The following is a 22,437-nucleotide window of genomic DNA, read 5'->3' as shown; positions in this document are numbered from 1 at the left end:
TTTTATTGTTTTGTATCATGGTGAAAGACAGTTTAAACAAATTCATCTTAGAAAATATTCTACATCTCTTCTGCATTAAATGAACTAATCATCTGATTCTGAAGCCTGTCAAAAATATTGAGATGCAGGAACTAAAAATATCCGTGTCTGTCTTTCTTTTTGTCTTATGCTTTAAATAATAGCCAGCAGCAGAAGTTTATTAATATTGATTCTTTTAATTTGGAGTTTAACATGACTAAACATAAAAACATGTCTCTGCTGACAGCTTCAGTTAGCTCATTAGCAGTCTAAGTAACTCTCATCAATCTGTAATATTCAAGCAAATATATACTTTTAACACATTACTTTTTGTACACAAAAGGTGACTGACATTCGTTTCATTTACATACACAGCTCATTTTGACACGACTTGTCAGTGAATCCTCCTGCTACCAAGCTAGCTCACTAGCCTAGCTTGTGACATGTACTGTCTAAAAAGTAACATTTAATATTACTTACTTTACGATATCCTCACATGCCTCCAAGCCAAATTTATAGTGTAACTGGTCCACACACCACTCCAACAAGGCCTCCGACATTTTTAACCAACAAAATGTGATCACAAATGAAGAAGAACCTAAAGTTATGGCTTGTACAAGTTTCCAGTCGGACACATATGAAAGACGCACCGCAATGTTTACAAGGTGCCATAGACAAGGTGCGACTCAACAGGTTCCAAGAGAATATATATAAAGCAAATGGAAAAAAATGGTTTATTCCAGAATACATTTTTAAATTTATTTTAATTTTAATCACACTTTATAGAAAATATAAACCATTTTCTTTCTTAGCAGTGTATGTGTTAAGTTTGGCCACTAGATGTCAGTATTGTGCTGCTGTAGTGGTTTCAGCTCATCATTAAATTTCAATAACAGATGAACAAGCCAATGATTTGTTATTTTTTTTTCCCCCAGCATGATTTAATGACGTGACAAATAAAATGTACAAACACTGTGAAGAGAGACCTTAAAGTTATGGTGCATATCTGAAATATCTATGTGTTGTATTGAGTGGTTATTTTTTTATTAATGCATTTTTTAATATGTAATTTTGTTCATTTTAGGCCCAATGGGCAGCCTCTGCAGTGTTGTTTGAATACTTTACAATATGCTGACAACAGATTATTTGAAATGCTAAAGGTGGTTGTTGCCAAAACACACTCACACACATACACACACAAACAAAAACAACAACAACAACAACAAAAACACCAAATACCAACAAAATAATAAAGAACAGTCATACAAGTTGCAATAGTAAATGCAAATTCACTCTGTGAGTCTAATTACATTTTTTGTGTCAGAAGATTGTTTGACTAGGTCAAATCTTTCACAACACTTTAAAGGTCATTGCTACTTATTTTTTCAATATAATCAGTATTTAGTTTTGTTTTTTTGGCCTCCAGACAATCTAAAAACAAACAACCTTTGTAAAATGTACCTAATTAGTATTATTAAACCAATGAATTTGTGAATCTTGCATCATTTCAGAAAAATAAAGTATTTATATATAAAACCTAAAATATTGTTCTGATTTTTTTCATGCAACCTTTGTGTGTAAATTAAGTTTTGTTTTGAAGTCTCTCAAGAAAACAAGAAAACAAATTTAACAAACTGCACCAAACCTATCAAGTTAGGTTCAGTAAAACAACAACAACAACAAAAATCATTAGCTATATAAAAAGACAAAACAGATTTTCAAATGGAAGTTCAATTTCAAAAATGAATTAATTTATTTGCTTAACTTTACAATTTGTAAATACAATAGCAAAACCCAAACTATGCAACAATGAAAAAAGCAGAATATATAAATCATTTAGACATAAATAAATTTTTGAAAATGATCTAAAATGTTCAAGATAAAGTTCAACAACCAAGTATTGCTACATGGAGTTAAGGTGTTGAGTTTTGTCTCTGTCAATAATATCTTGTGTTTATAAAAAGGCAATGAGTGCCTCTATTTTCAGTAGTATTTATGTGATTAATTATAATACAAGTTACTGTAGCTGTTTCATAAATTTAATATATTTATAAGAATGCCTACGCTGTAATAAGTAACACTTCTGTTTAAGATGCACATGTGCAAAAACACTTAATACAAGTCAGTTTCATAATCAAACTGTATTGAAAAGAACAATATAAAAGATGGTTTTGAAAATGCAAGACTGTGCAGTTTAGATGACAGAAAAACAATTTTACAACATAAATGAATACATATCTTTTTATTTTTGTATTTTCTTGAATCAAAGCAGTACATTTCATGTTAAGAAAGGGTAAAATTACTAGCAAGTTTACTTCCCTATGATTTTATAATTAGTTACTCTGTGAGGAGAGACAGAAACTTTATGATCACAGCTTCAAGCAAAAAAGTCTTTGGCAATGGCTTCAACAAAATTCGGTGCTGACATGAGGATCCCGATGGTGCAGAGGATTGTGAAGAGTGAGAAAGCCATGAGGCAAAGCCTGTCAATGACAGATGCAGCAAATTTCCACTCGTTGCACATTGACTCATCTTCATCCTGGTCACGAAAACGCTTGGCGATGTAACGCACCTCATCTAAGATCTTAGCCAGCTCTAGTTCCATGTTTCCCACAGCACAGCTCTGACTCGAGGGGAGAAGCATCTCGTCCTCACCTGGTCTTCCGAGCAGCCGTCCACAAAGGACGCCGGAGTCCGGAGATGTGGCGGCTGTGGAGCAGTGGATGCTCTCTAGACCACGGACACCAACATAAAGCATGTGGCCATTCGCTGACTGGGAGACAGAGGTGCTCACGTTCAGGTCCACGCTGGTCAGACTGCTGCGCCGAGTCCTGTTGTGACAGGCGGAGCGCACTCGCTGTTCACCTGGACGCTTCATCCGCAGGAACCAGGCGCACCAGTTCAGGAGGATCACACGAGTCTTCAAGGTTAGAGAGCAGTGAAGAATGCTATTAGCAGCTTGAAACTTTAAAACATATTATAAATGTCTAATGTGCAATCCCACTCATGATGGGAGTGCATCAAGGATCAGTTCTGAGCGCTTTCTTGTTTGCTCTGGTGATGGACCGACTAACAGATGAGGTCAGGCAGAAATCCCTGTGGACTATGATGTTTGCAGATGACATGATCTGTGGTGAGAACAGAACAGGTGGAAGAGAACTTGGAGAGGTGGAGGTATGCACTTGAAAGAAGAGGAATGAAAGTCAGCCATAATAAAACAGAGTACATGCATGTGAATGAGAGGGAGGCCGGTGGAACAGTGAGGCTACAAGGAGCAGAGGTCACAAAGGTGCAGGACTTCAAGTACTTGGGGTCCACTGTCCAGGACAATGCAAAGTATGGAAAAGAGGTAAACACGAGGATGAAGTGGATGGAGAAAAGTTTCAGGAGTGATTTGTGACATAAGGGTGTCAGCAAAGGTCAAAAGAAAAGTTTGCAAGAAAGTGGTGAGAGCAGCTGTTGTATGGTCTGGAGACAGAGACATGGACAAAAAGACAGGAGACAGAACTGGAAGTGGCAGAAATGAAGATGTTGAGGTTCTCCTTAGGAGTGACGAGGCTGGATAAGATTAGGAATGAGATCATCAGAGGTACAGCACAGGTTGAACAACTGGGAGATAAAGTTAGAGAGACCAGACTGAGATGGTTTAGACATGTCCAGAGGAGGGACAGTGGGTATACTGGTAGAAGGATGTTAGAAATGCAGCTGCCAGGAAAAAGATAAAGAGAAGAAATATGGATGCAGTTAGAGACATGGAAGTAGATGGAGAGGACAAAGTGCCATGAACGAGGATGACTCATTGTGGCGACCCCTGAAGATGGAAAAGCCGAAAGAAAAAAAGATGCAAGTCTAAATCATGCAGATTTTAACTTTTGTTTTCATAAAGAAATTCTGAGTTTCTTTTTCTATACTGGTTTTTAACCAACAGTAAAGTACGCTGGTGAAGATTCTCAGTCATCCAGGACATGGCTTCAGGACTTGGTTAGTGACAACAAGTTCAAATGCAAAACAAACAATATCAGTTCTACTTGGAGACAGGAAGCAAACCACCTGAGTATTTATCATAAGCTAAAAGTGTGAAAACTGAAAGACTTACCCACTTTGGCATCTTGCCCCCATCAGGATCATGGTGGTGATATTGCAGGACCAGAACCGTAGCGATGACTGAAAGACCAACAATGACCATGGTAGTGGCAAAGTATTCAGCTGGGCAAGGAAGAAAACAAAAAAGCAAATTACAAGAAAGATAAAAAGAGAAAGCAAATATTTTCTATTGGATCAAAAGCCAAATTTAAGGGTAAACTCACGACACTGCTCAGTTACTGAAACCTCAGTATTGACCTTTTAATGTTAGCAGAGACAAAATACTGTGTTTTTATGAGATGTATTTTATATACATGTAATATCAACAGAAAGGGCTTGCTGCTTTAGATTGGAGATAATGCAGTTCACTTTTATGACATCATTCTTGGCTTTTGCTTGCCTGCTGCTGTCTGGGTCCACCAGCACATTATCACTTGATACATTCACAGATGAACTGGCTGAATTCGTTCTTAAGATCCTTTTGCACAACTGACGTGATCAGGACTGCAACTCACAGCCGTAAGAGTGATACACGTTTGATGAACTTCCCAGAGATAAAATAAATAATTAAAACCTGTTTCTTCTTCGTGCTTCTGTAGGTCAAACAGGGTGAATCCATAGAAAAACAGATGAGAGAAGAAATGTTCCCTCATGATTTCATAATGTTCCACAACTGCTTTGTAACTTTAATTCAATTCAGTTCAGTTTATTTTTAAAGCTCCAATTCACAACAAAGTTGTCTCATAGCACTGAACAGAAAGAGTAAAACTTAGTAAAGTTCTCTATCCAAGGAAACCAGCACTCGTTGAATCTTCACTTTGTCGCAGTCTTCCATCCTGAGCAAGCACAAAGGCAACAGTGGAAAGGAAAAACTCCCTTTTAACAGGAAGAAGCCTCCATCAGAACCAGGCTCAGGACTAACTTTAGCTTGAATTACCTATCAAAGGCACCGAGTCTGACGTGGCCGGCATGATTTCTGCAACCAGCAGCATGAAGACGGTCAGGGAGAGCAGGACTGTGATGCCTGGGAGGGACACGAAACTCAGTTAGTGTCATGGAAAATAGTCCAGTTCCTTTCTGATGAACGAGTATCACAACTCTAACCTGTGTCAGCATTAGCTGATGTGCCAAAAGTAATTTAAATACTATATTTCTTTAGTGGAAAACAATAATACTTTGTACTGCCTTGTTTTCAGATGTGTCTCACATTTAGCTGTTTTTATGTAAAGCATTTTGATTTAGCTGATGCATTTGTGACACCTCACCTTCTTGCTCTCATTTAGACATTTTATTTTCAAAAAACAAACATTAATAAATAAATAAATAAATCACCCTTAAAAACTGAGCTGGGGTTAGGTTAAAGCTTCTTCCATCGTATACCCATGCTCTGACGCTTAACACTGCAGTACATAAAGCAGGTATTTGTAACCAAGAGTGAGAAGAGTAGTTCTACAAAAGCATTTAAGATCCACATAACATTAACAATATGCATATATAATACTGTGCAATAGTCTTGAACCACTCATATATTTTGCAATCTCTAAGCCAGACTTCCTTGTCATTTAAAATGTTTCTTAGTTTGTCTAAATATAATATTTTAAATTGGTTCCTGGCTAATTTGTCTGTTATAAGAGCCTTTTATGACATTACATCATTAACAATAAAAATGAAAGTACAAAGGGACGAACAGAAAATAAACAAAATAGCAAACAATTAAAATAAATTTAGCCTATTTGGAGGCAAATTACTGTAATATGACCAAATTACAGGGTCCCACCAACGCCACAGAATTGTGCATCTTTAACTTCTAAAAACATTAGTTTGTTGCGACCGCACCCATAGTTTTTATTTTTATTTATCTTTGAACTAACTAATCCCCCATCAGAGAATTGTATGAACTCAAATAATTAAAGTTACTTTAAAAAGTAAAGTAAAAATAAATAAATAAACAAGATAAGTTTCAATAGGACATGATTTCCTTATTTCACTGGTGCTCAATGCAGTTACACACACGTGAGGTCAGAAGCAACAAATCCTCACAGTTAGAGCTCTTATTGACCAGGAATGAAATATTTTAATCAAAGAATCAGTCAATTATGTCTGTAGAAATTATGTAATTGTAAAAAACTCAAAATCTTTGCAAAAATAATCTTATCTAAACCCATATACTGACTTGTCTGAAACAACACATTTAAAACAGCACAATTCTATCAATATATCACATATTATATCAGATAAATATATCACATCAATATATCAGATAATATAATATATAGCATGTACTGTATGTGCAAACACGCATAAAGACACAAATCTGATCTGCAGCTCAGATAATGAAGGAAAACAGCTGCAGCATAAATCAGCAACCTTTCACAACTGCATACATATTCATAAACATCATTTCCCTACAGCTACATTTCCTTGCAGCCCTAACCAGCTGCAAAAACTGTTTCTATAAAGCCTTCATCATTTATGCAAAATGCAGTGATTTCAAAAGAGTCTTCTGAGATGATAATGTGCTGTTTTCCCAACCCTCTTACAAGTAATTTTGTCAGCTTTGATTATTTGCACCGTTCATGAGACAACAAAGAAGGTGAGTTATAATCTGTTGTTTCTATTTGAACAGCTGATTTCCCTGGATACAGCAAGGATGAGAAATGAGGTTGTTCACGATGGAGAAAAACTAATGAAAGTGTTGATTATTTGTTTAAACCACTTGGGTGACATTTTGTCAATCAGGTCAACACTGGCAGACACTAAACCGAAGTTTCAGAAAACGCTTTAACTTCTAAATGTAGTGTCATTTCCAGGTATTTGGAAATTATTACAAAGAATCAAAAAGTCTGAAAATGACTGCAGGAACCACATTTAGAAATGCTAAGACTAAAGAAAACACACTACGTTTATTATATTTTTACCTGCTGTTGAAAGATTTGAGAGGTTCAAACTCAATTTATAAGATACATTCTTTGATTAGGGGTTTAAGCGAAGCAGTGGTTCTGATTCACATATCGTGAAGCATTGAACTGTATAAGTACGATGAATAAACCTAATGCAGTTTTAATTTGAGTTCCTAGACAATGATTGTTCAGAATATAATTTATTTAAATAAAAAGAAGAGTTGTAATAATTAAATCAAACTGACATCTCAGTGTTTGGTTTCAGTTCAGGTACAAATATCCAAAACACTTAATTTCTTAAAGAGTAATAATAAAATAAAAGGTTGTACTTGGAGCACAAGGCTAATGTTAGCTTCTTCTTCTTCTTTCAGCTTTTCCCTCTTCAGGGGTCTCCACAGCGAGTCATCCTCCTCCACCTCACTCTGTCCTCTGCATCCTTTGTCCTCAATCCAACTACCTCCATGTCTCTAACTGCATCCATAGATCTCCTCTTTGTCTTTTTCCTGGCAGCTGCATTTCTAACATCCTTCTACCAGTATACCCACTGTCCCTCCTCTTGACATGTCCAAATCATCTCAGTCTGGTTTCTCTACTGACAACATTTAGCATCAGACCTTCTACTGCTACCTTCATACACATCACCATATCTGACACTCTTTTCACCTCTACTACATTCTTTGTCAACTCCTCCTTCAGGACCACCCCTACTCCATTTCTCTTTCTATCCACACCATGGTTAAACAGTTTGAATCCTGCTCCAATGCTGCGAGCCTTGCTGCCCTTCCACTTGGTCTCTTGGACACATAAAACATCTACCTTCCTTCTCTGCATCATGTCAGCCAGCTCTACCTTTGCCTGTCATTGTCCCCACATCTAGAGTTGCAACCTTCAGTACTACATTCTTCACTTTCCCCTTCTCCTCTGTCTCCTGACACGTTTCCCTCCTCGTGGTCTTCGACTAACAGTAGCACAATTTCCGCCGGCACCCTGTTTGTCAACAGCACCGGGGGCAGTCGTTGTTAACCCGGGCCTCGACTGATCTGGTATGATTTTGCTTTGATGAACTCGCATTATGGTTTTGGCTAAAGTGTTTTACATCGGATGCCATTCCAGACACAACCCTCACCATTTACCCGGGCTTGGGACCGGCACAAGAGATACATTGGCTTGTGCTCCCTAGTGGCTGGTTTAAAGGCTAATGTTAGCTAACATAAGTTAAATGATAATATTAAACACTTATTCCTACAAGATGAGCAACACTGAAAAATGTACCGGATCATATAACAGATCAGATAGTCTGTCAGGCTGTTTGAAAAATATTGCAATGTAAAGAAATAATCACTTGATTAAAGATATACTCTGTTTTTAATATTTTAAAATCTAAAATAATAATTAGGTACAACACAGTCACTATTCAACTCACTCAAGTGTTTCTTTTTCTTTTTTAAAGTTAATGTTTATTTAAAAATGCAAATAACTTCCCGACACTCTGCATCCTGCAATTTTTTTAATAAACAGTTTTTTTTTCCAACTTCTAATTATTCAAAAACATTGTTTTTATGTTTATGAGGTTTTACTAATTCTAGATATTTTGGGGACATGAACAAAAGCTCAAGACTTATAAAACTGTCTGGGCAAGGCGGGAAATGGGGTCTTTGCTAATTTTATACATTAGAGAAACAAAACAAATTTTTAGAAAACCCGATTAAAAAAAAAAGAACAAATGCCTTCTTTAATCTTTACAAGTCCAAAATCAGCTTCGTTTGACATTTTGATATGTACAAAATATCATTTTAAACTGATAATTCATCAAAGAATAGGACAGCTCACATGTTTGTAAGTCTGTCGAGACAGAGGAACAAATGGTTACTGATAATTTACTTAATTAGGTCATTAATTGATCAAAAAGAGAGGGGAGAATGGGAACAGAAATCCAAAACAGATACATTTGGATTCCACCCCCTACACCCACACCCCCAAAAAAAGAATTAAGATTACTTCGGACGTTTCTGTATGAAGAAGATAAAATGTGACAGGCTGAGGATCATCTGTACTGCCACACAGAGTGATAATGTTAAATGTATTTTTACTCAGATCTAAACCATGACTTGTAGTTCAACTTGTTGTACTTTCATCAACATTTCCCCTCAAATCCAACAACAACCAAAAAAAAAATAGTTGCCGTAACTTAATCTATGTCCTATGAACTCTGTGTTTTCAGATTATCTTCTGATTCTGAACGGCATCTTCAATATTTACCTGCCTTCAAAACCATTCATCTGTTAGGTGGTGATGAAAGAGCATCCCGTTGACGCAGTAAATCATATGAAACAGCAAGCGTTGCTGTTTTCAGGCCACTTAGTAATAATTAATGAGACCCAATTAAATTTGTGCTTGAAAATATCTACTGCATCTACGGACATGCTCATGGTTTCAATAATATTCAGGAAACTGAATAAATCAGTGGATGATAAAACTTAAAACAGTTTGCAGTGAAGGAATCTACAGTCATGCAGAAAAGAAAGAAGAAAGTCTTTCATCTGTAGAGTTTTATACAAGAACATAGAAGATGATCTGGTTTTTAACCAGCTTCTAAAGTTACTTAAATCTAACCTTAAGTGTGCAAAATACACATCAGGTCAATATTTATTAAATAGAAATGTAAAGATAAATGGACTGTATTTATATAGCATCTTTCTATCTTATCAAGACACTCAAAGCTCTATACAATCAGTGTCCTCATTTACCCATTCATACAACACTCTACTAGATCTCTACAAAGAATAATCTGCTTTATCACATTCATACACTGATGGGACACACATCAGAGGCAATGAGGGGTTCAGTGTCTTGCCCAGGGACACTTCAGCATATGACTGCTGATGGAATTGAACCCTCAACTCTTGCATTAGAGGATGACTGCTCTAACCACTCAGCCAGAGCCGGCCCAAGATAATGACAGTTCACTTAGAAAAGAATTGGACATGAATGGGTTTTCTAAAAGGATTGCAGGCGAAAGTAATTTCTCTAAAAGGAACATGGTGTCACAACTTGGGTTTTCACAATTTCATCTGAATGAACCACAAGACATCTGGGTCTGGGACAATGTCTTTTGGTTTGAATAAGACCAAAATAGACAGTTTACCCTTCAGGCACAGTGTCTTCATAACTGAAGATTGGACAAATTGGATCATGGTGCAATAGAACAATGATCCCCAATGGAGCAGCAAATTCATGCTGTAAAAGGTGGGCTTTCTTTTCACCATAACTGTACTGCTAGTTTATGTATGCATTTGTGTATTTGTGCTCCTCAGACCCAGTGAGATCTTTTCTCCAGAGTCGGCAGGCAGAAGGAAGACGAGCAGAGCCAGAGTAGAGATCAGGACGCACGGGACGAGCAGATTGAGGCCATAATACAGTGTCCGTCTGCGCATCACCACAGTAAATGTGATATCAGGGTAAGGCTCATCACAGCATTCATAAAAACGCTCACTCCTTCTTCCTGGGACCTCTGCAAACAAGAACACAACCTGCTGTAATAGGAAACAGGTGAAAACTCAAAGATCTACCATCGTTTTAAGGGGACTGAGAAATGAAAGGACATGCAATGCACGGTTGGACACAATTCACAGGACACCCTTTTACCAACAAGATCCCACTCTCCATTGGCGATGTAGCCAGTGATGTCCGCCTCCAGCATTTTTAAATCCAAAGACCAGCCTCCATACGTCCAAGAGCCAAACTTCAGCTCGCACCTCTGGACATCGAAGGGGAACCAACGAACATCAATATAACAGGTGCTCTTGAAGATCCCTGTTGAGACAAACATAACGAATGACAGCAGGCCGGTCTCAACTTTCAAACCACACTGTTGTGGTCAAACACACAGAAAGACTTCCTTTCTTTGGTGTGTATTTCATTTTCTGACTAGGAATATTTTACTCTTCTCTGGAAGTAGAAGAAAATTGAAAAACGACATGACAAGGCCAGCAACTTGCGAGGCAGTATAGTGGTTTTATTCTGAGTAGATATGAAGTTCCATCTGTTTTATCAAGATGAAAGAAATTCAATACGACAATGGGATGAAAGTGGAGGGCAATTCATCAGGAGAGTCACCGTCAAACTAATTTCCATACATATTTAAGAAAGATACGAGATGCTGGCAGTAAACAAGCTGTCTTCTCTCTTCCACTGGCGAGGGAAATGAATTGAGATGAAGAGGAAATGAACAGAGATGGGTGCAAACAAACAGAATAAAATCTATTTTCTGCAATAAACCTCTGTGACAAATGCTGGGAAACTCCATTGATTTGTCTCTACAAGTCACACCTGCGTGCATTTTACTCATTTAATGCAGGTGTGTGGACTTCATGCAACATATGAATATTTTGTTTGATGATGGTTCATTAGGAGCAAAGGTGAGCAGTGATTCTCTTGTGACGGATGCAATCAGTCAAGAAGAAAGTCAGTGATGGAGCTATTTATGTTGGTATTGATTAAGATGCTGCGGTAAAGCTTTTGCATTGTAAGGGATAAAGCGGGAAGAGGAGCTTGCCAGGAGGAGCAGTAATTACTACTCGTGTCAGCGAGGCCTTGCTGCTTCACTGAGTTCACAAAGTTCTCCTGCTTGTGCACACAGGCATGGATGCTTTTACAGAAATGGTCATGTATCTTAAATGTTCCCACTGTGTAGAGGAAGTTGGTCGATGAAGCATAGTTAAGAACAACTTTGATATTTGATCTGTCGAGGCCAAACGTCCATATCTTGATTTCAACCACTCAACATCCAGGTCCTCCTTTGTCATCTGTTTCAAATTTTCATAATTCAATTCAATTCAATTCACAAATACTTTATTAATCCCAGAGGGAAATTAAGTGTTGTTGTAACTCATCATCCTGGTTTCATTAAAGAGTTGTTTATAGATGCTGATAGCTGTGGGCAGGAAGAATCTCCTACAGCGAATCCTAAGAATCTGGCCACAGATACCGATCAGTCCACCTGGATCCAGCTTGCTGTCAGATCTGGTGGAGACAAACAACCATTCACTCTCTCACTCACACCTACAGACAATTTAGAGTTACCAATCAGCCTAACATGCATGCTGTTGGTCTGTGGGAAGAAACCGGAGTACCCAGAGAAAACTCACACATGCACTGAAAGAACATGCAAACTCCACCCAGAAAGGCTCCCTGACCAGGATTTGATTTGATGGCCTTCTCGATGGGAGGCAACAGCTCTACTATCTGAGCCACCGTGCTGCCGCACTAACGTTCCAATATGTGAAATGAGTATTATGGTACTACAAGAGTTAAAAAAAAAATCCTTGGTGAAAAACTTTGAATCTGGACAGCAGTATGCAGTATGCTGCATAAATGTGGGGTGTTTTTACCGATGTGTGAGATACCCATGTGCACTGCTCGAACACATGTTGTCACAAATATTTGTTTTAGAACTGTGCATTGGCAGTAGAGTGCAAAACTATTACAGGATTTATTAGAAGAAAACTCATGCTTAAACTGGATTTCTCAACATGCTTTCACAATTCAGGCAGGAGGTTGAGGAGCATTAAGTGTGGAACCACTAGACTGAGGAACAGCTTCTACCCTGAGGCTGTTAGACTCATGAATATCTAACCAGAATAATCACTGTGAAAAATCAAATCATGTTGCTGCTGATCCGTTTCATGTTGCTGCTGATCTGTTTCAATGTTGCTGCTGATCTGTTTCATGTTTCTGTGTTCATGCTTGCTCATCTGCTCACACAGACTCATGTTTGTGCTGCTGTTCAACATATTGTTTTTGTACTACTAGTGCTTAATGTGTTTTTGTTAACATTTTTCTTAGTTCCTATCTTAGATCTTATTACTGTCTTTCTTTTACATTTTATACTTTTGTTGGATGTAACTGGGACCCTGTGTACATAATTTCGTTCCACCACATGTACCACATGTGACGCATGACAAATAAAGAAACTTTGACTTTGACTCTCTCTGCCAATTAAACTTATATTTTAGATGTGATAAATGGAAGGTTTATTTATTGCTAATGGAAATCTAACCTCCCTAAAAAAGTAAACAAACACAAAGATTATAATTCATACCTGGAGGAAGGTAGGAACAGGAGCCGGAGGAGTTCACCAAAATGTTGGTGTGGAAGGTTGCATCAAATCTTTCATCTGCACTGCACACAACAGGAAACTGTGTTAGTACTTTTTACATCGTCATCTCTAACCAAACTATGACTTACACACACACACATACACGCACACACACACACATTGACACTGAAAGTCTGAAATCCAGAATTTGCCGTGACAATGACAAATGAAGAACAAAGCTTTGTTTCTTATTACTTGAGTGCTTTTAATACGGTTTGTTCAGATCTTGTAAAGATTGATTAATGGTGGACTTTGTGGCACTTTCCATTTGGGACATATAATAAAAGCACTTTCTCCCATCTTGTCTAATACAGTTTTATTCATTTCTGTGAATGATTTATTACTCCAGATCGCTGATCTGGACTGTCCCGCATATATTTAAGCTCCGCTGAGCAGCTAACCTTGAAGTACAATGTTCTTGTCTAAAAAGTGCTTACCTAACAGAATAGGTCATTGAACTGGAAAACTGCTAACATTTTTCATCTGTGATTAGCCTTTATGGAGAAAAGAAAAACAAAAACACTTTTTTTTAGATACAAATGCTGGTGCAAATTTGTAAAAACTAGAAAAGCAATGCTGATAAGGGACCAGAACATGGCGAGATTATGAAAAACTATTTAAAAAAAATTTTTTTTTGCACAAAAACACAAACTTTTCCAAAACTTCTGCCTATCACTTTACAAAAATCAATGCAAGAGAAATCAAAGGTTAATTAAATTACTGTAAGTTCATAAATGAGAGCAACATTTTATGGACTCCAGAGGTTTTATTATTTTATGTAAAAAAAGAAGTACTTTCAGATCAATATTTGTTAACCAAAAGGACAAATAGCTACGGACAGACCATCAAATCTGCATGTTTTGGTTTACGATTTAATTACGTGAAGAACAAAATGTAATGATTTTAGAAACGTTTGGACCCAGGATTGCAGACAGACACATGCAGCTTCCACAAATAAATCCCTAAACTTTTTTTAATTTTATTTTTTAAAGCTGACATTGCAGCAAAACAAAGTCTCAAAGAGGCATAAAGGGATTAAAAACCAGACTCGGTGTGAAATACACACATGGGAGATCATATGAAGCAGGGTTCCAGGAACTAACTGTAGACAAGTACTGGGAGTAATGAACTGGTGATGACAACAGTAGAATCCAGGGAGACAGAACCTTACTGCTGCTAGAGGAACTATAAAAACAACACACAAGATAACTACGGTAAATGGAAAAAAACATAATTAAACACAAAATAAATACAAAAATAATCAAAAACACACAAGTAATAATACAAAAGGTAACCCAAGTCAGCAAAGTAGATACAAGCAATGATAGCACTTTATTCACAAATCCATCACTTGTGTGACATACAAACACTAATGAAATAAAGTAAAATACCTATCTTTTCTTAAAACAATGCATATCTCCCTCCATTCTTTCATGCCAATATTAGAAGTTTTGTTAGCAATCAGAATATGTGTTGTAGATTGCTCTCAGCTACTACCATATACAATATCTGTAAATCTAAGTTATAGCAATACTTGTGTTTTCTAAAGTCTCCATCTGTGGCAGCCATTTAAAATTGGGTTGACTCCAAAAGTGTATCCGTACATCATGTTACTGTTACTTTTTAAAGTTTACCGTATTTTTCGGACTATAAGACACACCGGATTATAAAGCGCGTTAAGCAAAACAAAACAGTCAGATAAGTCAAACTTTATTCAACTTATTCACAGTAACTCTCAACATTGTTCAGCTGTAATACATAAAATAATTTCGAGGTCAGTAAGCACAACCAGAATTAATACATAAGGCTCACTGGATTATAAGGCTCACTGTCAATTTATAAGAAAATTAAAGGATTTTAAGTGTGCCTTATAGTCAGAAAAATATGGTAATTGAAATCTGTCCAGAGGTTCTTGAGACAATTTGTTAACAGAGTTATCGGTTATCGGAGTTATCGGAGTTATCGGAGTTAGCAGTAGTGGCAAAGTTTTTAGTTGTAACTGATACTATACAGCCATCACGCTTTCAGAAAATAATTGCTTTACTCTTCCTGTTGCAACCATGGCTCAAACCTGCAGCCTTAACTGACTGTGCACCAACCACCAAGCTACCACCTACTACCGTCTCTTGGAACAGAAAACTTAGGCTTGATAAATTCACATAAAAAGTTTAAAACCCTCAAGTTAAACAGAAAAAAACATGATATAGATTAATTTCCTGTGCAGTCTTCATGCTGCCTACCTGTTGTAAAGCAGAATGTCTGGTTTCCAGATGAGATGGTCAGGAAACCTCACGTTGGTGACGCCTGGATAATCTGCTGTGTTCCACTGAAGGTAGTAGTCATTCCAGTACTGCGAGATGTAAAATCATTATGTACTTTCTTATGTTTCACACTTACAGAATATTTCTTTAACATTCCCAAAAGATCCTCTTCGGTAAGCCTGGGATTTAGGGCAGCTTGTCACACTTCACTGAAAGTTGCTTTAACAGGAGAAAATCATGTGTGTGACAGAAGCTGTGGATATGTTCATGCTGCAAGAATTGAGTTTAATCTTCGTACTGAGCTTTAGCAGCATGTCAGGATGGGATACCATCTGTCAGAGAATACAGTACTGAGCACATTTGGATTGTTGACAGGAAAGTGGCAGAAAGAAAAGGAAAATTCACTGGATCACACAACGATGATTCACCCTGAAGAGGCAGGAATGTTTGTGGGAAAGGTTACAGCAAACTGTGGAAAACAATGAGACCATGGTTAAAGACTTAACGTGAAATGTTCCTTCATTTTAATTTTGAATGGAAACTTTTATAATGAATGAATAAACTAGCTAAGTGACCTAAGAGCTAGTTAAATGTTTAAAATATCTGTTCTATAAAAAAGTGTTTCATTTCCTACCAAAGCCTGTCGTCACTCAAGTATTTATTTTTTCCAATATATAAGGAAAACTATGGTCAAAATGGAAACTATATGGTCTTGTTGTGAATGTACATAAGTCAAACTTTCATTTAAATACTGAAACGACATTTTAAGATATGGTATAATTTTGTGTCTTTTTTTTCTCTCTCTCGCTTTGCTCCAGTGAAGACACACGTGTCCTCCTGTGCTCCGTCCCCCCAGCTTCCTTGTTTGCTCTCTTTTGTCTTGTGAACCCTTAAAGAGCCTCTTTTTTTTCATGCATACCTTCCTAATTCGAAGGATTTGATCAGCTGGTCTCTCAACAAAATTGATCAACTTCTCCCGACAGGAGTCAGGGTAAGGAGGACCCTCTTATCTCGACGGAAACACATTGGATTCATGATGACAACTGGATTCTGCTGTTTGGGTTGGTGAAATCTGGATTGTCTAAAAATTTGTGTGGATGTGTCGAAGCTTGGCAGCACTCAGACTGAATTATGTGGAGCTGCGTTGGAGAGCTGGATCAGACTGTTATCAGGACTGTGAACTTTCTGGCAGCACCCATGAATGGTTGGAAATAATCTTGGAGAAAGCTGTGAGCTCGACTTTCAGCGTAAGGAATCAATTTGGCTGTTTGGAGTCATCATCAGAGACATGTACCAGCGAGACTTTAAAAGGCAGAAACAACAATTCAGGAGTTCTGCCTGACCCAAACTGTGGCCTTGATGGCGGACTTATCTCAATACCTCCTGGCATGTTTAAGAAAAACAAAAATGCTTTGTCCATCTCCTCATCCCTCCCTTCCCCAAGGCCATGGACATGTGATGGAACCTCATCCGAGCTGATGATAACTAACACATCTTATCTGGAAAATGGCTTGGGGGGTGGGGGAGGGGGGGGGGGGGGGTGGCTCTTGACTATGCTACAACCTTCCCTTAAAATTCAATGTCTTCACCAGCCTACATGTATATGTATCATGTCTATTTATGTGCCATGCTGTGGTAGTTCTATTTCGTATAGGCTTCACCCTTTAAGGCTATCGCTAGTGGGTTTATACCTTCGCGCGCAGCACTGAAAACTTTAGTCTATGCCCACCTGCTGTGTGGGCCTCACCCCCAGTCCATATAAATTATGGTGAGACTGGGTAATCGGCTCCCATTTTTTCTTCAGTCAGATAGCTAGCACTGTCAGAAGAACGAAGAAGGAAAAGATGTCCAGCTTTGACCGGCACAAATTTTGCTAAGGATGCCTGGGTCTCCGCCACGCCAACCTCCTGCTGTCCTGGTGAGCTCTTCCTCCCGAAGAGAAGCAGAGACGAGCAGGCTTGTTCAAGGTAAGTGCCGAGGAGTGCTTTTCCGTGGCGGGCCGTTACTCGCTGGATGACGCCACCACCTTTTCTAACGTGTTTTCCTCACAGTGAATCGGATGATTCCCTCAAAAAACGCGATGCGGGCAGCAGCTCCGCTGAGTGTTTTTCCATGGCGGGACGTTATGCGTGGGACAAAGCCACCGCTTTTCTTTGACGCAAAGTCACACAGTGAATCGAATGTTTCCTCAGAGAAAGGCAATGCTGGAAACAACCTCGCTGCCCCTTTCCTCCTGGAGAGCGTAGTGATGGAAGAGGAGCGGCCGAGTGGATCCTCAGCCACCTCGGGTCTTCCCACGTCGGCGACCACACCACTCCCAGCCGTCGACACCCTCCTCTCGGAGCTGCCCGGCAAAGTCCAGGAGGCTGCTAACAGAAAGGGATATTTCATCCTTCGCCTCCCTCCACCCTGATAGAACAATCTGGCGGGAAGGTTTGGTTCCGCCCCGGCTTGTCACCCTGTTCCCATCTGGTCTCGCTGTCCAGCTGTGATGTCACACTGGAACGAGGCTTCAGCTGGGCCCGGCAAGCTGAAGTCATCCATCTCCACCTTTGCTTCCATCTCCAGAGTGGAGGGTTTTACCAGTGCACATCCCAGGTGGTCATGGCGAACAACAACACCGCCCTGCTGGCCTACAGCATCTCTAAGAGGCTGGAGGAAGCAGACCTGCTGGAGGAGACAAAGAGGTCTCTCTGTAAAGCCGCTGACGTGATCTTAAACATGTGCACCACCTCTGTGGTCTGCCTGTCCCACATCATTGCCTGGATGACCATGATCCAGAGGACCACTTGGCTCCGCCTCTCACCATCCTTGTCCAAGAGTCTGCAGAAAAACCTGCTGTAGGGCCCCATCATCCCAGAGGTGCTGTTCGTGGCCAACTTCAGGACCATCCTTGAGAAATTGCAGAGGCTCACCTCAGCTCTAATGTGAGACCGCAGCCTGGGCTCAGCATAACATGATTTTAGCATGATAAAAGAAATGTGAAATTTGTCCTTCTTCCATTTACGTTTGGTTTTCCTGCATTGACGTTTGGCTGTGCGAGTGATCTCATTCATCCAATGGTGTGGAGTGTGCTTTGGATGCCTAATTTTTAATGGTGCAATTAGGTCAAGCACTTTAGCACAGGTCTCTTGATGTACAGTGACTAGCTCATGGGTGTTTATGGAAGAGGATTCACAGACCGAGATAAAGTTTTTAGTAAAAGCAGATGAAAAGAGCGCAGCAGTGGAAGGGTTAAATATTCGACAAGGCCTTGCTGGAGGGGTAGGGGGTTTGGACTCGTTGACAAAAGAAGTGTTGAAAGAAATGGGTTTGTGGTCAGAGAAAACTACATCCCAAATTTCTAACTCAGAAACAGATAAACCAAAGGTTAATACTAAATCCAATGTGTGGCCATGCTGGTGAGTTAGTCCTGCAACATTCTGTACAAAATTCAGAGACTGGATCATATCTAGAAAGTCCTGAGTTAGCGGCTTTTCAGGGCAACAGACATGTATATTGAAATCTCCCAGAATCAAAACCCGATCATATCTGAGCAGAATACAAGTTAAAAAGTCAGAGAGTTCAGCCATGAAGTCCTTATTATATTTGGGTGGCCTGTATAACACAGCAGAAAAAATAGGATTTGCACGGCCCACCTCAAAACACAGCAGTTTGAAGCTCAAAAAATTATCTGGTATCTGTACCAATTTGTAGTTCCAACGTTTTTTGAAAAGAATTAATAATCCACCACCTTTGCCTGATATTCTCGGAGCATTAAAATAAAAACAGTCAGGTGGTAAAATTTCCGACAGGGCCATGAACTCACCACAGGAGAGCCACGTCTCAGTCACGCACAAGAAGTCGAGACTGGTGGAGGAGAAAAAGTCCTTCAAGATAAATGTTTTATTAGCCAGAGATCTGGCGTTTATCAGGGCAATCCTTGTAGGAATCACAGCAGGAGAAGTTGTCCATGAAGTTAAGACCAGCGGTCTCAGATTTGTGGAGTTCGACCCGTGACTCCAACGACCGGAAACTCAGCCGCGGCGAACAGGTCCGCTGTGGAAGCACGACCTGACCCAAGGGACCGGGAAGGACTCAAGTGGATCGGCGCAGCGCCAGGACAGGTGATTTAAGATGTGGTCCTCGGTTGAAGAGGAAGCCGCAGCAGCAGCCCAAGTGTGAGAGATCTTTTTTTTATACCTTCTCTCCTCATGTTTTCTTCCCTTTTCTCATCTAAGCAAAAATATTATTCTGAAGAAGAATAAGAGGGCCGCTCTAATTAGCAGCAGCTTCGTACACTACGTCCATCTTTCGGACGACTGTACGCACATATTCTCGTTGTATCTCTGTGCAATGATAATAAAGCTTATTCTGATTCTGATTCTTTAATATATTTAATGTGAGGCTTTAATGTTAATAAAACTGTTGAATCAACAAGGTGGTTTGATTGTTATGCACCATTAAGATTGTACTGAATGGGAATAAATTGCATAAATGTGATGCATTTTGTTTAATTTGGTTTATTACGTAAGCATAAATGACATGTAATTCAAAGAAATGTATGCTATTTATTTTGTACAGGTAACCTGATTATTATGCAATTTAAACAATATACTTTATGTATTTGAAATAAATACACTTGTTATTATTAATTTAGAGTAATTATACTTTATTAATATTGAATACATAAACCTGAGGATTATGCATTTAAAATGATTAGGTTTTATTACACAAATGAATATGCATCATGTAAGAGTTATTAAATAGGTTTGTGTTAAAACTATCTAAAAAAAGTAAATGGGAATTTGTCATGTAATAAAATTACATTACATTAACATTAACCTTACATTAACATTAACATTACATTAACCACACTATTCTCCTTGAATAAATAAATAAATATGGTATAAGAGAGGCAGCAAGGTGGCGCAACTGGTAGAACTGCTGCCTCTCAGCGAGCAGGTCCTTGGTTCAAACCCCGGTCGGGGGGGGTTCTTTCTGGGTGGAGTTAGCATGTTCTCACCGTGCATGCGTGGGTTTCTCCGGGTACTCCGGTTTCCTCCCACAGACCAAAAACATGCATGTTAGGCTGATTGGTAACTCTAAATTGTCCCTAGGTGTGAGTGAGAGAGTGAATGGTTGTTTGTCTCGTTTGTCTCTATGTGGCCCTGTGATGGACTTGCGACCCATCCAGGGTGTACCCCACCCCTCGCACAGTGATTGCTGGACATGGGCACCAGCGACCCCCTTGACCCAAAATGGAATAAGCGGGTAAAGATAATGGATGGATGGTATAAGAGGACCAGCATTACACTGGGTATCTAGCTATTTGAAAGATAGGAAACAGTTTGTACAAATAAATGGTGTAATTTAAGACGTAAAACGGATGTTGGAATTGATGAAGACAGAATTTGATAAAAATACAAACTTGGTTTGAACTTAATAAATTATCATTAAATTTAGATAAAACTAATTACATGATATTTAGTAACAAAAAGAGAACTGTTGATGATCCACTTAAGAGGGTGTTGAAATTTTTAGAGTCAATGAGATGAAATTTTTGGGTGTAATCATTGATGAACAGCTAACGTGGAAAAATCACATAAATTCTGTAAGAACAAAAATAGCTAAATCTATTGCAGTACTATACAAAGTCAGGGAATTATTAAATGATAAAGCTCTGTACATGTTGTATAACACAATCATTGTTCCACATTTAATCTATTGCATTTATGTTTGAGGGAAAACGTGTAAAACATTTACAAAACCTATTTTTATTTTACAGAAAAGAGCTGTAAGAATTATCACCAGAAAGCATTACAGTCACCCATCAAGCACATTATTTTATCAACTGAAGTTATTGAAGTTCCATGATTTGGTAGATTACAGTATTTTATCAGCTATGTATAGGGCTCAAAATAACACATTACCATTAAATATCCAAAGAAATTTTGTTAAAAGACAAAGTTGTTATAATCTTAAGGGGATAGAGATATTTGTCAAACCAAAATTCAGAACTAGTCTGAAGGGAAGGTCTACCTCAATCCAAGGAGTTGGATTGTGGAATGGTCTAGAGAGTGATGTGAAAAATACCAAGTCAATGTGCACATTTAAGAAAAAGATCACAACTGAATTGTTAAAAAAAAAAAAATGTATAAAGTAGCTTAGTGTGTTTTTTGTATTAGAATTAGAAAAATTAAAAAGAGTTATTCATTTTGTTCTGTTACTTGAAAATTATTGTGATTGAACTAATTGTTTGAAAAAAGGGGCAGATATAATAAGAATTTTTTCTTCTACTGCTGCCTTTCATTTGAAATCTCTTGTATATTTTTTATATTTTTATGGAATTGTTTTGTATTTTTTAAAATGAATAAACTTTATACCATACCATATCATACCATACATCAATCTTAAAAGTTAGGGTTAAATATTAATATGAGTGTACTTTACCAACTGTTAGGGGACTTTTTGGTCAAAGTGTATATATGTTTTTAACTACTATGGCTGAGAATGTCAACTCTGTCCATGAAAAATATGTTTGGGTTAGTAGAAAGCTGAATGAGGAGCTGAGTGAAGCTGATACTGTCACTCCAAGAACGGCTCTGAGTCTGTGAGCTCGGCTGAACTGATAAGCGTATAAGAACAAACTTCACACACTGCTCATGGCAGATTCTCGTGACTGGTCTTCATGTGTGTATTTCCTGTATATCTGTGTAGCCTGTCCCGAAAATCTGTCCTTGCAAATAAAATCCTGGCTAAAATTCTTCTCCTGTCGTCGAATGTGGCTCCTTTCGAGTAAGTGAGATAAAGCAATAATACTTTTCTCCATCACCAATTTTAGTGAAAAGATGCAGTTAATGTTTTGAAAATCAAGGCAGATTATGTTCGAATACAGATACAGTCCCTTGTTTATCGTGGGGCATCCGCACCCTGATGCCCCGTGATAAGTGAAAAACCGTGAAGTAGGAATAGTAGTTATTACAAGTAGTAAGTATTAGTTTATTTAAAAAAAAAAAAAAAAAAAAAAAAAAAAAAA

The 22,437-nt window shown here is 38.4% G+C and overlaps 2 protein-coding genes across 2 annotated transcripts in view; both read right to left on the bottom strand.

Annotated features, from left to right (window-relative positions):
* LOC119424126 (GRAM domain-containing protein 2A-like) overlaps nt 1-22,437 on the bottom strand; it is a 975,280-nt gene that overhangs the window by 368,399 nt on the left and 584,444 nt on the right. The gene's annotated exons all lie outside the window — the stretch shown is intronic.
* chrna7a (cholinergic receptor, nicotinic, alpha 7a (neuronal)) overlaps nt 2,356-22,437 on the bottom strand; it is a 30,990-nt gene continuing 10,908 nt past the window's right edge. Inside the window, exons 4-10 of the mRNA XM_037691578.1 lie at nt 15,399-15,508; nt 13,102-13,181; nt 10,647-10,814; nt 10,318-10,512; nt 5,039-5,125; nt 4,115-4,224; nt 2,356-2,938 (exon numbers count right to left, since the gene is read on the bottom strand). Coding sequence (XP_037547506.1) covers nt 2,396-2,938; nt 4,115-4,224; nt 5,039-5,125; nt 10,318-10,512; nt 10,647-10,814; nt 13,102-13,181; nt 15,399-15,508 — 1,293 coding nt within the window. The 3' untranslated portion in view covers nt 2,356-2,395. The remainder of the gene's footprint in view (nt 2,939-4,114; nt 4,225-5,038; nt 5,126-10,317; nt 10,513-10,646; nt 10,815-13,101; nt 13,182-15,398; nt 15,509-22,437) is intronic.

This window comes from Nematolebias whitei, chromosome 2 (genome assembly GCF_014905685.2).
Source record: "Nematolebias whitei isolate Nwh7 chromosome 2, NemWhi1, whole genome shotgun sequence".
Lineage (NCBI taxonomy): Eukaryota > Metazoa > Chordata > Actinopteri > Cyprinodontiformes > Rivulidae > Nematolebias > Nematolebias whitei.
The sequence above is the reverse complement of the archived record's forward strand: the minus strand, read 5'-3'. Positions and strand labels throughout refer to the sequence as shown.